This window comes from Mus musculus, chromosome 2 (assembly GCF_000001635.26).
Source record: "Mus musculus strain C57BL/6J chromosome 2, GRCm38.p6 C57BL/6J".
NCBI classification, from domain to species: domain Eukaryota; kingdom Metazoa; phylum Chordata; class Mammalia; order Rodentia; family Muridae; genus Mus; species Mus musculus.
In genome coordinates, this window is record NC_000068.7 from 60,540,221 (window position 1) to 60,554,570 (window position 14,350).

Below are 14,350 nucleotides of genomic sequence, written 5' to 3' on the forward strand. Positions count from 1 at the left end.
CAGAGGCTCTGATTCAGGTGGAGAGAGATGGTACGTGAATGGATTTGAGGAACAGTCTTGAAATTATAATTGTGGTCCAGCATTGGAGACTGAAGTCATATGTGCAAGCCGGGGAGCAGCACCAAGGGGGAGGGAATGGCAGGGTTGGGCAATCAATGGAAGGTAGGTGGTGTGGCATGGATATCTTCCAAGGGCTCATGTGATTTCCTGTCTTGCCAGTGACCGTCCTTCTGCCATTGCAAAGCCGTCTGCGGTGCCCTAGTGATCTCCTCACTAGAACTGACCAGAGGCTGGTGCCCAGCCGGTGAGCCTCTAGAGCTCGAACATAATGAGACGCATTGCTCTATAACTCCACGAACTTAGTGAGATACATTGCTTTATGACTCCACGGCCTTGGCTGCTTCATTGCTGAATGTTACCTGAGGATTCTAGAAATGAACAGAAATTCCTGAGAAGAAGCTGTGTCTGGCTGTGAACAAAACAGCTCCTGGGGTAAGTCTCTGTGTCTGCATTGACTGATGGATGGGATGGAGTCTCAGTATTGTGCAGAGATTTGCACTTTTGTAGTTCAGGGGCTATTTTATCTTAGGCTGGTTTTAGTGTTCTAGAACAGACACTCCTTGCTCCACTCTGTATCTTAACTAACACCTCGGATATTAAGGAAAAAACAAACAAACAAAAAAAAACCTCTTAGAAGCCAGTCACTTAGCAGAACACTGGCTTCCACCAACCCATGAGCTAAGGATGTGTCTTGGGCCTATAGAATAGCTCCGCTTATCTCTCTGGTATACCCACAAATATATTTTAAACTTACCCTGACTTGTGATTTTCTTTGTCCTGTAAAAGTGTGTGTGTGTGTGTGTGTGTGTGTGTGTGTATATACACACACACATACATATATATACACACACATATATATATTGAAACTGTTTCCACATTGGAAGTTGGAATTTGCAGTAATCTAAATCTCTGTCCCTGAGGCTGTGGTCCCTCAAAAGAGCTCCAGAATAAACTCTCATACACCCTTTAAGATGAGAATGTTTACATCCACAGGTACTTACACTGGCTAGGCTTTTGGCTTCATGTATTCAAATGGCTATCAGATTTCTCTTAACTCCCTTGAGGTCAATGTGAGAGGCTAGAGGCAGACAGATTCCTAGAGAGGCAAACAGATAGGGAGAGGGACTGGCACTATGTAATAAAGATGGTCAACGTCCAACATAGCCAGCTAGCTTCTTCCCCTTCTTGACTGCAGACAAAAGCTTGGCTCTGTGAAACAAAAGCCTTTGCTCCCCACTTTCCTCAGCCAGGAGGGCCTCTGCTGTAGACTAGCCCATCAAGTTCAAAGGGAACATGTTTACATAACAGTGTCATTTTTCAAACTGACCAACCCTAAATTAGGGGAGGAAGATCCTTCAAAAACTTAGATAAGCCCCAGCCTTCAAGGAGGAGTACCCTGTCTGCTTTGAGGAAGGTCTCAGTGTGCTTGCTACGGAGGGGGTGGGGAGGAGTGGGGGTGGGGAGGAGTGGGGGTGGGGAGGAGTGGGGGCGGGTGTCTCTCACCCCTAATAAAAGTCTTTCTTCACCAACAGACAGCGGTTTGAGAATTTCTCAGCTGTTACCTATCACGCAAGAGATTACTCCTGCCTTTTAATTCTTTAACCACCAGAGAAAATGAACCCAATCCAGATCACTATGCAGTAATAAGAGTTACAGCACAGCTGCGGCTCACCTACTGCCAACTAGAGTCACCTGTAGGAAGTGTCCCTTGAGGCCCTTGCATTGGAACCCTCCTGGTTTTCTCTACACCTGTCTTTAGTGTCTCCTGCTTTAGACAGAGCTTCTCTTAGAAGCAACCTCATGAAGATAGAGAGAGGCTAGGACGGGGTTTGAACTGTTGATTCTGTCTCTCAACTACCTCTTAGCACTTCTAACAAACACGACTTGCAACAAATAACCAAACAGAAGCCTAAAGCAATCCGCTGCTCTGGCAACTCTGTAGGCATGTGCAGAGCTCTCGAGTAGTCAACAGATCACACGGTGAGCAAGTTGCCCTCTGCGGTGCTCTGTGTCAAGAGCCCGGGCAAAGAAAGTTCCAGTGTACAGTTCACATCTACTGCAATGCTTAAGACAAACTATTAAGAAGTCATGGCTTGTGATCTTCGTCTGCTGTCAGACTCTTTCCAGTTCCCTGAGTTGGAGGCTTCTGTTAGTCCAGCCACCCAAACATCACCCACTGGCCTCAAAGGGGGCATTGCAGCTTCTCTTTGAGTCAGTTTGGTGATGTGTGTGTGTGTGTGTGTGTGTGTGTGTGTGTGTTGTGTGTATGATAGATGTGTATGGTGTATACATGTGCACTTATGTGTGCAGGTAATCATGGAGGCCAAAGGAATTGGGTGTTCTGCTCTGTCATTCTTAAATGTATTCCTTTGAATACAGCATCTCTCACTGACCTGGAGCTAGGCTGGAAGCCAGCAAACCCCCGTGATCCTTCTGTTTCTGTCCACCCCACTCCCCCCGGTGCTGAAGCTACAAGAGCACATGCACCCACACCGGACAGACTCTTTCATATGGGGATTTGAACCCAGGCCCTCATGTTTGCATACCAAGTGTTCCTACCAGTTAACCTGTCTCCCCAGCCCCTCTGACACAATTCCTGTTTGAGTCCAGAAGAGTGCAGGGGTTAGTGGGGACTGCATCTCTCTGGAACTAGGCTGAAAGACGGGAAGGTTCTCTCTGGAGACATACTCACTTTATCCACTTCCTGGATTTGGATTTGTCAGCAGCCCTGTGTAAACACGGGAATTCAGACGCAGCTGCATTGATTCTGACGGGGTAGCAGGCAGGGGTGTTGTAAGGTGTGGAAGCAACACCCCCTCCAGACCCCCTCAGTGATAGAGAAGTCTGGTTCTCTTCCACAGGACTCTGTAAGCCAGAAGCGAGAAACTTCCCATGCTCACAGCCAGGGGCCTCTACCTGGTCCTCCAAAGAACAGATGCACAAAAGGAGAGGGAGAAAGACCTTCCTTTCCCATGGCTCTCTGTTGAAAGTGTACATTTGATCTGAAACCATTTGGGTACTTTTAACAGTCCTTGGGCTCCTGTCTATTGCGTTTTATTAATGAACTAAAAAGTGATCCATCCCATAATCAGCTTCCAAATGCTGACACCACTGCATACACTAGCAAGATTTTGCTGAAAGGACCCAGATATAGCTGTCTCTTGTGAGACTATGCCGGGGCCTAGCAAACACAGAAGTGGATGCTCACAGTCAGCTATTGGATGGATCACAGGGCCCCCAATGGAGGAGCTAGAGAAAGTACCCAAGGAACTAAAGGGATCTGCAACCCTATAGGTAGAACAACATTATGAACTAACCAGTACCCCAGAGCTCTTGACTTTAGCTACCTATGTATCAAAAGATGGCCTAGTCGGCCATCACTGGAAAGGGAGGCCCATTGGTCTTGCAAACTTTATATGCCCCAGTACAGGGGAACGCCAGGGCCAAAAAGTGGGAGTGGGTGGGTAGGGGAGTGGGGGGGGGAGTGTATTGGGGACTTTTTGGATAGCATTGGAAATGTAAATGAGGAAAATACCTAATAAAAAATTAATTCTAAAAAAAAAGTTACTAAAGTACAAAAATACATACATACATACATACATACATACATACATACATACATACAATAAAACCAAAACTCCCAAGCCACAAAACTCCTTCGTCTCAGTGCTTCCTTCTCTTTCCATTGCCTTAGCCCTGTCCTTGACTCTGAGGTAGCTTTAGTCTCCTGCTGCTTGTGAACCTGAATAGACACCCCCTCCCCAGGCCCACAGGTCCCCTCTGGCTAAATCTTTAACTTGTTCCTGTTCCCTTTCTTTCTAATCTCCCCAAATCACTGCTTCAGGTTCTAGGAGGCACACAATACCCTTTGTCACAAGTGGGGGAAAAATGAAACCCGGCTTAATCAGCCCCACTGGGCACACTTGTGTGAGGCTTCAAATTGCCTCTTACCAACCCCTGCAGGTGCGTTAACCATTTAGACTGCGTTTGAGGATCTCAGCCATCCAGGCTCACTCTCACAGCCCCCACAAACCCCCAGCCAGGCTCTTTGCCATAATTTTGTATCTTACTAGGAAGATTTCACATGGAGCAAGGAACAGGTTTCGTCCTTTTCGTTTTCAGGCCATCCCTGCATCGTTTTGCTTTCATTTAACCAGAAAGTACCCAGCAGACATCGCTGGGGTAAAAACTCACTATTCACTGTGGTTCTGTTATTTTCTTACGGCCAGTGTTGAAACTATACATCTTAGTCATGAGGGAGCATGCTTGCAAAGAGCAAGTTAAGGCAGGACTGACATGTTAAACTCCCTGCCCAAATGCCCACATGTTAAAGCCCTGGGGGAAAGGACACAGACTGAACAGAGCACAGACAGAAAACAGCCTCACTGTCAACTGGAAATGCAGTGTGACCTCTCTAAAGACAAATGTGTTTACACAGAGCTGTCTATCCCAAAGTACATTAGGAATGTGGCTGCTTAAAAAGTCAGTGTACACTTGAGGTAGGTGTTTTAGAAAGCGAATACAACATGATGTTTAAGGTGGGCTATTTGTTTATATCTTTATTAGTCTGCCACAAATAGTGTGGCCTAAACGATAGAAATTTATTTATTTTTCCTGATTCTGGAGGCTGAAAGGTGGGGCCAAGCTGGGGAGGGTTGGGCCTTTCTGAGGCCTGGAGGGAAGGAAGAGCCTCTATCATTGGCTTTAGGCCACCTTCCTGATTCTCTTCATATCTCTATTTTTTATGCATATTTCACCCCCAAATTCCCCTTACTATGAGAACACCACTGTAGAGCCATACTAACTCTCTTTTACTTGTTTCCTTTTGGGGGAAGGTCCCCCTTTTTTTCCTGAATAAATTCTCATTCTGAGGTGCTGCGGGATTAGCCTTCTACCTATGATGGGGGTTGAGGACAGTCCCCATCTGTGAAGGTTTGAATAAAAATGCCCCCCACAGACTCAGGTATTAAAATAGTTAGTGAGACTATTGGGAGAGGAGGGTCAGTGGCCTTACTAGAGGAAACATGTTACTGGGGACCAGTTTTGAATTTTGAGGGGTTGTAGCTTTGTCCCATTTCCAGTTTCCTCTCCCTCCTTTGTTTAAAGTTGAAGATGTGATTTGGATTCCTGCTCTGACCTCCTGCTGCCTTGTCTCCCTTACCACTGAAACCATTAGCCCCCCAAAACTCACTTTTCCTTAAGTTGCCTTTGACCACGGTATTATATCACAGCAATAGGAAAGTAACTAGCACACTGTCCTTCATATTACACTATTTGCAGACTCCAGTGCAAAATGAAACCGTGTGTCTCTAGCTAGCCACAGAGAAACAGCCCTCCTCCCCTCAGGCCCACAAGGATCACACTCCTTATCCCATAATACTCTTGACACACCCTTAGTATCTAGATTGGACATAGGGGATCAGTTCTCAATCGTCTTAGTGTATGAGGTAAGTTTGCTGGCCAGTGGGCAGTTCACTCTCAGGACCCAGGCAGTTTGCTTGCTACCCTAAGTGGATAGCAGCAGTGGCTATGAGATGTACCAGGGAGGTAGCGGTCATGAGCCTGTCCCAGAGAGAAAAAGCCAGGTGAACTGAATCACGGGCCTCTGGCTTGTTCTTGCCTATCAGACGTATATGAGATACCTAAACACAAAGATAAAAATTATTAAGACCCCGGACTATGGAGCATTAAACTATGTGTTGGGGCCCCTTCTGAACATGGAACTTTGAGAAACTACACTAGGTTCATGTCTGTGAATCCTTTTCTGATCTTCTTTGACTTAAGTTAGTGCTGTAGGAAAAAAGGACCATCAAAATGCAAAACACATGCTTCAGACTCAGAGAGAATCTGCCTTGGATTCCTCAACTGCATAACAGGGTTCATTCTAGTGCTGGCACCATAGGCGCTGATGCGGGATACCCTGAGTCATGTGGATCACTTAGGAAACTGAAAATAAATCTTAACTTGGAATTTCCTGTTTATTTTCATCCTTGCAATTTCCCAACAACCAGAATAACATACTCCTTTGGAACAACTGTAGACTGGAAAGTATCATAAATTAACAAGTCATGTGACCACTCACAGACGTAGGAAGCTCTTGCTTTCTTTAGTGGCCTACCACAGAGCTCATTTCTCTTGAGTGGCTTTACTTCACAGAAATACGGTAGTTCATCTTGTATTTATAAGGTGCTTTTTGGTTTGTTTGTTTGCTTTTTTTTTTTTTTTTTTTGTTTGTTTGGTTTTTCGAGACAGGGTTTCTCTGTGTAGCCCTGGCTGTCCTGGCACTCACTTTGTAGACCAGGCTGGCCTCGAACTCAGAAATCCGCCAATCTGCCTGCCTCTGCCTCCCGAGTGCTGGGATTAAAGGCGTGCGCCACCACGGCCGGCTTTCTTTCTTTCTTTTTTTTTTTAAAGGATAGTATTTCTTTTCATTTCCATCTATTCAAGCGATGACTTATGTTCCCAGCTATGTGCCGGAAGATCTCGTAAAAAGCTTTCAAGGACAGTTTCTGAAAGCATTTGGAAGGAACAGTACAGAGATATCTCAAATCTGCTACTCTGATAGATTGAATGAGGACTCGCTAGCTAGGAGTGAGTTCAGAAGAGTGCACAAAAGCACTGTTGTTTCAGGACACCCAAGATACATAAATGAACTGTCGGGTCAAAGAAGAGGAACTGAGGGAACAACTGGGTTCCCTAAGTGACTTAACTTTTCTGGTCCCTGGCTTGGAACCTGTTTTGGATGACACTTGTTACTATGACAATGACCAATGGGAAATGAGATTAGTAGTTTAGTGATGAAGAGTTAAAAGGACCAGACAAACCAGAAATCTATGCTACTGTGCAAAATAAGTGAGTGCAGTAAAGAGCCAATCAGAGGAGGTGAGTGAGGTTAAGAGCCAATCAGAGGAGGTGAGTGAGGTAAAGAGCCAATCAGGGGAGGGGAGTGTGGGAAAGGGCCAATCAGAGGAGGCAAACAAGAAAAACACAAAGGGAGAGATGCTGGGAAACGATGGGCAGAGATGAGAGAGATGGAGTCCAGTGGGTTGGAGTGGCCAGGGAAACAGCTAAACCAGACTGGTCATGTTTTTGCTTAAATTCCCAATCTCCAGATTAGTTAGGAGAATTGCGTGTTGCCTGAGGACATAGGAATTGCCCAGATCAGTGTATAAAACAATACATTTAGACTTTTTTTTTTTTTCCCAAGACAGGGTTTCTCTGTGTAGCCCTGGCTGTCCTGGAACTCACTTTGTAGACCAGGCTGGCCTCGAACTCATTTTTGCTTTATGAAAATATTCACTTGTGCATATGGGATTTGAGAGCAAGGCACTGCAGACAGTAAGAAGACCTATTGATCGTCCTAGGGCTAAATGGAACCTCATGTTGCATGTATGGTGTAGGAGAAAAGTCTATCTTGCCAGTTACTACCTCAGTGTAATGATATCCAGTGCAGGTGCATGTAAACTGGCACAGAGTCCTCTCCGGTGTTGGGAACTACTAGGATCAGGAAAGAGGGCGTTTCCACCTCTGTATCAGAAATTGTGCTATTATGGGAGAACATCAGAGCTCCGATCCTTTCCCAGCTCGGCCTCCAGTTTGTGGCTTTCAGTTTCCCAGAAAGCTCTCCCAGGTGGTAATGTCTCTTCTCGTCCTCCACTGGGAACTACTACTCTGAACCACTTTTCCTTACAAGATGATTCTGGCAGTAGCAGCAAGCTCCTCTTTGTTCTCTTCATCAGAAAAAGCTTTAACGTCTAAATGCATACATCAAGACTCTAGCCCAGTGCTTTGTCTACTGATGGCTGTGCCTATTAATATAGCTCATGGAATGAATTTAGTATCGTAACCACTATGACAGAATAGACAAAAGAGTATAGAGTAGGAAAAAAAAAACCACTCTGATATTTTGTGCAAGGGCATCTTCTAAATGAAACCTTTAATTAGACATATACCCCACATTTACCGTGCATTGTGGGATGAAATATTTCTGTGAACATCAGATTCTTGGCTCTGGCTCTAGTATGGCTCTAACCAGTTGGTTTCTTGACTTCTTCTGCTTCAAATATCTTTTTTTCACTTCCTGTCCAATTTCATGACTACTCCTGGGACTACATCTTCCCAGGAAGCTCGAGAGCTATTACATTTGGTGCCACTATCCAGAATGGATAAATCCCCCCAACTGCAAATTCCCATGTCTGTTCCCCTCACTTTCTAGGACTGATTTAGCGCAACCTTAACTTCCTAGATGAAGTCTGATTGGGTGATGGGGGAGTGGTGTCTTGCTTCCAGTGTCGAGTATTTTTGAGTCTCCACAAGATGCTTGTGGAGCTTAGAGTGTGCCCCACATTTGCCTCAGTGACCTTAGCAGGCGCTTTTCCTTGCACATAAGAAGAGACTCATTGGGAACTTTCAGCTCATTGAACTTTGACGGTGGCTGATGCATGGGTTTATGGCTTTCACATAAAATATGACTTAGTACCCTACCTCTTTTTTTCCCATATGCCAACTCTTTATTTATCCTTTAGGACATTGAGAGCTCTTTGGCGGGTCTCCAGCTCCTCAGGCCAGTCCCTCCTCTGCAGCCCTTCAGCCATTGCTTGCTGTCTTAACACCTACTCTACTGTCTTGCAGTTGTTTGAGTTTCTGTGTCTGTCTCTGGCTTCTTGGAGACTGTGTCATTTGGTCCTCTTGTTTTTATATTCGCAGCATGGGGGTATGTAGTGGATGCTGTTGGCTCTGTACTCACACCTACTAATCCAGTGCTTGTTCACCTTCACTCAAGTTCTACTCACCTGACAGAGTCTGTTTCTACCCAGTTTTCAGGCAGGCCAGAAGCACCCAAGAGTGAATGTCTCAGGAATGACAATAAATAAGGGGAGGGAGGTTTCTGGAAACAGCACGGCTTTCTGTCTGTCTGTGGGCCCACTGAGAATTCACAGGTCCCCGAGAATCTGACCCTCAGTTGCCCATAGAGGTCTTCTTCCCTTCTCTGCTCATTGCCTTTCTCCCTTACCCTGCTTCCTAGAACTGCCTCCCAAATAAACAATGTGCATTACAATAGACATCTCAGGGATTGCCTTCTGGTGAGCCCAAAACTGCACAGGGAAAGAGCACATACCATTTATCAGAGAGAAACCAGGGAGGCCTTCAGCCATTGCTCATCGCACTTCCCTTCACTTACCTTGCTTCACTGTCTTTCTTTTAGGCAAGAGCCACGGTCAAGGTATTGACCTCACAGACACCCTCATTGTTTCTTTGCACTAATTGTCCAGAAGAGCCACATCAGCCTGATGGAGCTCACTACACTTGTGTACTGGGGAACCGACACCACAGGAGGAAAAACTCACTCTGCCCTGATCAGAGCCACTTTACAGTTATGGCTTTTAGCCTTCAATGTAGTTTCACATGTGATTATTCTCAATCAACTTCCTTTAGCAAAAACCTTGCCTTTCTCTCCTCAGGGTACTTTGCTCCCTCTTCATTTTCCCTTTGCCCTTCCAGTATCTGGAGTCTGTGAGTGGTCAGCCTGACAACTTGACCCAGCCTAGAATCACTGGAAAAGGGAATCCTAGTGGAGTAATTGTGTTTATTGCTTTGGCCTGTGCGCATGCCCGTGCAGCATTTTCTTGATGGATAATTATATAACTGTGGTCCTAGCCCACAGTGGAAGATATCATTTCCTGGACAGGTAGTCCTGGACCATATCAGGAAGTAGGCTGAGCAGAAAGCCTGAGCCAGTCAGCAAGCATTGTTCCTCCATGATTCATGCACTGAGGCCCTGCCTTGACTTCTCTCAGTGATGGATTGTGACTCATGTATAAGCCAAATAAACCTTTTCCTTCCCAAGTCCCTTTTGGTCAGAGTCTTGTATCATAGCAATGGAGAACTAACCAGAACAGTGGTGTTAGCAAGTTTTAGCACATGCTAGAAGAAAGACTCTTCTGGTGAGGGAAAGTGGACCACAAGAAGGCCTTGGTTTAGTTGACATGGAAGTGGAGGACCGGGTCCACCAAGAGCAATGCTGAGGATGAGAAACGATGGACACACGGTTGTCAAGATAGTCCTGGTCAGAGGAAGAAGAGGCCATGAAGATCATAAGCTATGGACAACACATGCCATTATAAGGCTTGAGACAAATGAAGCACAGAGACTAAGTAACTCATTGAAGGTCTTGTAAATATCATATCCAGGCTGTCCCTGAAGCTCAGAGATCTCTACGGCCATATGATACAACATTTCCTGATTTTCCCATAAAGATTACTGACATATGATAGAAACAGCACAACATGTTTGCCTCCCAGGGCTGGTATGCTTGAACGCACAGAACAATATTACATGTGGCACAGAACAATATTGCATGTGGAACCTGTTATGCATTGCTATAAATCTACTCTTAATGGATATGCAACTAGAATAACTTGGATTATCATCTTAACGGTTAGGCGGGATGCCAATCATGGCTAAAGGTAAACCAGTGCAGTGCTCAAGCAGTGAGAAATGGAGCTGTTGCAAAACACGGCCAAGCACATCGTAGCCGTTTCCTGGTTCCTGCGCTTGACTCTATGAACTTAACCTCTGCTGCCAGTTTTATGTCAGCTTGACCCAAACTTGAGTCATTTGTGAAGAGGTCGCCTCAGTTGAGAACATGCACCTATAGAATGGCCCATGGGTAAGCTTGTGGTACATTTTCTAAACTGATAATGATGTGGGAGAGCCCCTCTTCTTACTGATGATGACTCTCTTGTCTGTGCTGTCCAAACCCTAGTGCTGGTGCTTTAAGAAAGCAGGCCGAGCAAACAATGGAGAGCAATCCAGAAAACACCCTTCTTCCACAGCCTCTGCATCAGCTCCTGTCTTCAGGTTCCTCCTGTCTTTCCCTGACTTCCCTTCACGATGGATTGTAATCTGTGAGGTAAACGAAATAAGCCCTTTCTTCCCCAAGTTGCTTTTGCTCATAGTGTTTACCATAACCAGAGAAGCCCTAACACAGAGAAGTAGACACTGTCTACTTCTGTGCCACTCAAGGGCCAATTCCTGGGTGTGGGTCAAATCTTGGGTGATGCCCTGGTGTACCCCCAGCAGCAGCTGCTGCAGTATCACTAACCATTGAACCATCAGGCACGCTAGGTGATGCCCTCGGGAACCACAATCATGCCCTCTGCTCTGGACTGGGGTGCAGGAGACAAGGGACACCTCCACTCTTTTCCCCAATACCAATATTTTGTTTTCCCTTCTTTGCTAATAAAAACTCGATTTCAGGCTTGTCTACAATTCACTTGCAATTCTACTGGTGCAGGTGATGGGGTCAGGAAGAGAGACTGTGTGGTAGCTAGTGCAGAATGCCTATACTTTTAGTGCATCAACCACAGCGCCTGTGTTTGGAGAATCTCTGGGTCTGCAATGTTGAACTCCAGATTTGCAGGCTGTACCTGGGGAGTATGGCAGGGAGCTGGTTGTTTTCATATTCAAAGTGCCCTTGATTATGGAAAAGAAGGCCTCTTCAGCCACTATCTCAGGTCAGGATTTGGGTCTGCCAAATATAGAAAGGATTAGCTCCCAGTGGGTGCTGACCCTGACTGGGAGGATCTCGGATCAGGCTTCCTGTGGCTGAGTCCCAGCTAGTCTCACAAGCTGCTGCCCTTTCCTAACACTTAAGCCCAGGCAGGATCTCCACGCTAAGATACAAAGTGGCCAACTGCCTATCTATGCATATGCTTGCCCCTGTGTACTTAGAGTTTTACTTAACTGAAAAATACCTAAGAGCATTTCTGGCTGCTCCAGAATAGGAAGAGCTGGTGTGGTTTAGCCTTGGTGAGGATAAAGCCCCTAGAGTGCTCTGAAGTACAACTGAGGGAAAAAAAAAAAAAAAAAAACAACTTAAAAATGTGTGCATATGTTGAAGGAAAAATAAAAGAACAAAGAACTGGATTACATCTTGTTTTATGCCTCTTCGCCAAAGGTTTTCCTAGGACAGAACGCACAGGAGCTGCCAGGAGGCTCCTTCTGGTTTAAGGCCACCTGCTTGCCTTTGATCACGGCACAGTCACGCGTTCAGGGACACACCTTTTATGTCTCAGAGACTCGGGCCTGAGTTGCTCCTTGCGGACACTGATTCTTTTCCTTGGGCTTCCTTCTATGCTCACGTTGGGGCCTTACTGTATGTGGGCTGATGCTCAAACCGATGCTGCATTTATCAGTTTGTACGCGTGTCGGGGGCTGTGTAACTTATTTGTCAGTGGTTCATGAATATTATAGAGCCATTGTTCAGCCTAGAGAAACGGAGGACCAGAAGGTACAAATCCCATCGCTGTCCACCCCACTGAGCCCCGCCTCCCCAAGGGGCGTAGCAGACAGGCCTGTTTGGGGGTTATCTGTAGAATGTAGATCCAACTTCTCCCTTTGGAAGGTAATGAAAGAAGACATCTTTTTGTCAGCATTATCTGAAAGGTGACCCTCTTAATCAACCCGTGTAAAGTTTGCATTTTGAAACTATTTCTACTCTCCTAGGTCCCGCAAGCCTGGAAGGCAAGACCCTGCCCCTTACCTCGCCCTAATTTGGAGGACAAGAGGATGTGCGGAAGAGACTGTCCCATCTGCCCCGGGACAGTACACAAGCAACCACAATACAAACTAGGCCTTGCTCTTACTTGTCTTGCTCAACTCCTACCCGTTTTCCGCCCCGAGTCCCGGGTGCCAATCAGCCCCCAGTTCGGCGCTGCGGACACTCACCACGCCACTCGAGGGACGGTTCCTGGATGTGAGTCAAATCTTGGGCGATGCCCTGGTGAATCCCCAGCAGCAGCAGCTGTTGCAGCCAGAGCAGCTGCAGCATCGCTAACCATTGCACCATCAGGCACGCTAGGTGACACCCACGGGAATCAGAACCGTGTCCCCTGCTCTGGACTAGGCTGCAGGAGGCAAGAGAAGCTACCACTCTTCTTGAGGACCACGCCATCCCAGAGCCCTGGAGATGAACTCGCCTCCCTTGTCGCCACAGCGTGTACACTTGGGACTCTGGGCGTGGAGACGCAAATAGCGGAGTTTTCGCCGCCCCGCCCACACTGCTTTGGGGAGGGAGCAGGAAAAAGGGCCGGGCCCTGTGCAGCTTAAACACTCTGGCCTTTTGGGGTTAGGAGAAAGTAGGGCTAAAGCAGCACCGTGGCTCCCCTTCCCTGCTCCATGAGTGCTCAAACTTCTCTCTCGGATTTGCTGCAATTCCTGGTCACCCGTCCCCAGTGTGGGTGAGCGAGCTAATCCTCTCCAGGAGAAGAAACCTGCCCACTGGATTTGCAAGGGTTTGGCTGCCGGCAGAGGAGTCAAAAGAGCTGCCGGGTGAACTCAGGCCCGGGATGCCTCTGGAATGCAGAGCACAGGAGACACCTAGGGGCCCAACCTGGTCTTCAACATTGCTCCAGAGTAACCAGAAGTCACCTTCAGTATCCAGCTTTATCCTATTTTAAAATAACCCCAGGCTTCCGTTTTCTTAGATCATCTTCATCTAATCAAATATCCCACACTGTAGAGTTGAAGAACCCAGTCAGAAAGGTGTGTGACTGGATCTCGGTTACTCCTTAACTCAACAAAACTTACTCCCTAAATTAGTAGACAACAACAAATAAATACAAAACATCAGGCTGCCCAAACCGTGACCAGTCGCAGTCTTTCTAACTGCCCACCTTCCCCGCCAAATAACTAACATTTATTATACAGGAAGCATTCAATACATAAGAGAGCAAGCAGTCTGATACAAGGCCCTTGCCTAAGTAAGACCTTGGCATAGCGGGTAAAACAGAAGTGGGAAGACAGTAAAAGGGAACCTGGGGGAAAGGAGGACAGATGATGGGATCTTGGAGGACCTGTCTTACTTTGCCAATAACAAAACCGACAATTACAGTGCCAGACTCAGGAAATATGCCTCTGCCTACAAGGTATGCATAGCCAGGAGTGATGGTCGGAGGGAGATAGGGCCTTAGTCTTGCTGGAACCTAGACAGCTTGCTGGTGGAGGTTAAGTAAGCCTTGAGTTCTGTGAGCTAGCAAGATGTGTATACTTCAGTCACAGTGAGAGTCTTGAGAAGTCTTGGGATTGGAGGTATCAGGGGCATGGCTTAAGGAAAGATGTCTGGTTGTCCTCTGAGAAGGAAATTGAAGGACTAAGGCTGAAGAGGAAGACGAGAGAAGACTCAATGTGTACTTCTCGAGTCTATAGAATAGCAGTATACACAGAAGTCTTTCCTGACAATAGGCAGAAAACGCATGTTGTGAGCACCGCATACCACACAGTCTGCAGT

General features: G+C 46.5%; 1 protein-coding gene and 1 long non-coding RNA gene across 3 annotated transcripts in view; one reads left to right on the top strand and one right to left on the bottom strand.

The window, feature by feature from the left end:
* The window catches only part of Pla2r1 (phospholipase A2 receptor 1), a 135,784-nt gene extending 122,678 nt beyond the window's left edge, over positions 1-13,106 (bottom strand). The window contains exon 1 of one of the 2 annotated variants that reach the window (NM_008867.2): positions 12,790-13,088. In NM_008867.2, coding sequence (NP_032893.1) covers positions 12,790-12,910 — 121 coding nt within the window. In that variant the 5' untranslated portion in view covers positions 12,911-13,088. Of the gene's footprint in view, positions 1-12,789 lie in introns of both variants that reach the window. The other variant, XM_006498928.4, reaches the window with a different exon arrangement.
* Positions 10,691-12,796, top strand: Gm13583. Its single transcript, XR_374557.4, has 3 exons — positions 10,691-10,729; positions 10,826-10,972; positions 12,568-12,796. It is a non-coding gene; the product is annotated as a predicted gene 13583 (long non-coding RNA).
* Positions 13,107-14,350: the final 1,244 nt, after the last annotated feature.